At 38.0% G+C, this 3,372-nt stretch overlaps 1 protein-coding gene across 1 annotated transcript; it reads left to right on the forward strand.

Moving 5' to 3' along the window:
• The first annotated feature begins 1,583 nt into the window (after positions 1-1,583).
• Positions 1,584-3,372, forward strand: LOC129287951 (protein ELC-like). The gene is given in 2 exon segments (XM_054924242.1): positions 1,584-2,781; positions 2,784-3,372. Coding segments are annotated over 2 exon segments (1,230 nt in total). The 5' UTR covers positions 1,584-1,808; the 3' UTR covers positions 3,041-3,372.

A 3,372-nucleotide genomic window follows, 5' to 3' on the forward strand; every position in this document is an offset into this window, starting at 1 on the left:
CCTTTTAACCAAGAAGGTGAAGAAGATATCCTTTTTAGAGACCATCCTCTAATGGCAACTTTTCCATCAAATTTGCTTACAGAGTTATGAAATCCTATAAGGAACAACATTACTCTAATATATGGACTAAGATAGGGAAATGGCTTACATATAAAAAAATAAAATATTTTCTATGGAAGGATACTTCGAATCGTCTCTAACTCAATTACGAGCAAACAACTGGAAATATTATCCATCAATGTACCTGTCCTCATGGTTGTAACTCCCCTGACTCTTCAATTCATATTTTACATGACTGTGAGAAAGCTAAAGAGGTTTAGTTAAAATTATTTAATCCAACAAATCTTAACACCATCTTCTCTCTTGATGTGTAGGATTGGATAATCCGGAATGCAAGGATTGAAGCAGGTAGCTTGAAATAAGAAGAATGCCTTAGTAGAGACTCTTTACACAAGCTAACTGGAATATCTGGAAAACTAGATGCAAGAAATAATACTCGAAAGATGAGGTCCCGGACAACGATATTGGCTTCTCCACCACCCAACAAATAAACAATGATTTGAAACTTCTATCCAAAATCACTCACTTGGGGAAAAAAAAGACTATACAAATGGCACTAAATGAAGCCCACCTGAACTTGAATGGATTAAACTTGACACAAATAGCTCTGTTAATACTAATAGTGCAGCAGCTTGTGGAGGCATTATCAGAGATGATAAAGAAAATTGGATCAAATGATTTTTCAAATATTTAGGATGTCAATCTAGCATAACAGCATAACTAATGAGAATTTTTGAAGGTCTTAACCTTTGTTAGAATGCGAACTTGCCCAAAGTCAATGTTCACTCTAATTCGATAAAGGCTTTGTCACTCATTAACTGCTCCTATTCTGAAAGTCATCTATTATCAAACACTATAAAAAAAAAAAGAGAACTTACCATGAGAGATTGGATGGTCACATATTATTACATTTATAGAGATGTAAATAGATGTGTTGACCTTTTAACCTATCAGTCGAGTTTTGATGTCTTCAAATCATCATTTTTTATGTTTCCCCACATGACTGTAGTAACCTTATAGTTTTAAATATAAGTAGATTTTAGTCTCTTTACATAGTTTTGCCGTGACTTTATAATAAAAAAAACATTTTGTACTAAAAATATCTATTTTTAATATTCAAATCATAATATTTTAAAAATTTAAGTAACATAAAATGGAAAGAATACACGATAAACTAAGAAAAAATAATACACATTTAGTTTTATATATTTACAGTATTTTTTAATCAAATAAAGGCATGCAAATTATTTATAAATTATTTATGTTATAATAGATTCTTGTTATAAATATTATTTTTTTACAACACTTATTATTAATATTATTAAATTAATTATTAATCCATTAAAAAACCATGAATAAAAATATATATATATATATATATATAAATAAGACAAAGTGACAAGTTTTTATTTTACCATAAACTCTTTGGCAAAAAAAAAAAAAAAAAAAAAAACCCATAAACTAAGTACGTAATCTGGTCCCCAAAAAAAAAAAAAAAGTACGTAATCTCGCGTAAATTTGAGTCAATTTTGAAATTTCCGTCGGAGTGAGCATTCCTTACGCGTAAACCCAAATCTCGAGGCCTTTCCTTAACGCGGATCCCCGGCGTCGTTGTCTTCCCCTTCCTCTTCCTGTCACTCAACTCCATCGCATCAAGTTTTCAAGCGAAGCGCATCTTCTGTGTAGTTTTCTGACTTCGATTTCCTCAATTTCATTCAATCATCGATACAGCACCCAACCCTATTATCATGGTGCAACCGGCGGCTAATTCCCAATCCAACCAGCAGTTCTTGAGCTCCGTCCTCTCCCAGCGTGGCCCATCGGCGCTTCCGTACACCGAAGATACCAAATGGCTCATCCGTCAGCACCTTCTTAATCTCACCACCAACTTCCCTTCTCTTGATCCTAAAACTGCTACTTTCACTCACAATGATGGACGCTCCGTTAACCTCCTCCAAGCCGATGGGACAATTCCGATGACCTTTCAAGGCGTCACGTACAATATCCCAGTCATTATATGGCTGATGGAGTCATACCCTCGTCATCCACCTTGTGTGTATGTGAACCCGACCCGAGACATGATCATCAAGCGCCCTCATCCCCATGTCAGCCCATCCGGTCTGGTTTCTGTGCCTTACTTGCAGAATTGGATATACCCAAGTTCCAATTTGGTTGATCTTGTGAAAAATTTGAGTGTTGTTTTTGGTCGCGATCCACCGCTTTATTCCCAGCGTAGAGCACCGCCACCTTCATCGAACCCTAATTCGAATTTCGGGGTTAATCCAAGTGGCAGTTTGTCCGGTATTTCGTCGAGTTTGGGGTCTACGGCTGGGTATGCTCACCCGCCGATTCCTCCGAGGACCTATCCGCCTTCTCCTTATGGTAGTGGTGGGGCAGCTGCTCGGGTTCAATCACAGACTCACACGGAGGATCCAACGGAGGTTTACAAGCGGAATGCCATCAATAAGCTAGTGGAGATGGTACATATTGATGTTTCTGGACTGAGGAAGACGAGGGAGGTTGAAATGGAAGGGTTGTTCAATTTGCAGGTGGTATTGAGGCAGAGAGAGGAGCAAATTAATAAGGGTTTGAAGGAAATGCAGGAGGAGAAGGAAGCTTTGGAGCAGCAATTGCAGATGATTTTGATGAATACAGATGTTCTAGAGGGATGGTTGAGAGACAATCAAGGGAAAAAGCTGGGAAATGTAGAGGACATTGATGATGTTTTGAATGCGTGGATGTGCTTTCAAAGCAAATGCTTGAGTGCACAGCAGTTGATTTGGCTATTGAAGATACTGTCTATTCACTGGATAAGGCAGTTCAGACAGGCGCCATACCATTTGATCAGTACTTAAGAAGTGTGAGGGCTCTTTCAAGAGAGCAGTTCTTTCAACGTGCTACAGCTTCGAAAGTCAGAGCTGCTCAATTGCAGGCTCAGGTTGCTAATATGGCTGCCCGGAATTCACATTATGGAAGGTAGCGGAGGGCACATGGTTGCTTTCATGTCTGATGAAGGTATATCATTAGGTCGGAATCCTTCATTGTGGGCTCAGTATCAAATTTGTTGATTACGTAGAGTCAGTGCTTCTTGCCAATATAGCATAAATTGGTGAGTACTTCAAGAACTTCGGTTGAGGTCAAAACTTGTTACGCAGGACATGACGCTGGTCTCCTGTTCTTATACAGACATAAACACGTTTAACAATTTTGGTGTCTGGGCTTGTTAGCGATTGTTTTGAAGTAAACCTATAGATTGTAGATTTGGCTTTCTTTGTATCTGTTAATTCGGAAAGGGATTGGTATATCATGATA

This window comes from Prosopis cineraria, unplaced genomic scaffold (genome assembly GCF_029017545.1).
Source record: "Prosopis cineraria cultivar Desert tree isolate PC_DT_omini unplaced genomic scaffold, ASM2901754v1 PC12, whole genome shotgun sequence".
Classification (NCBI taxonomy): Eukaryota; Viridiplantae; Streptophyta; class Magnoliopsida; order Fabales; family Fabaceae; genus Prosopis; species Prosopis cineraria.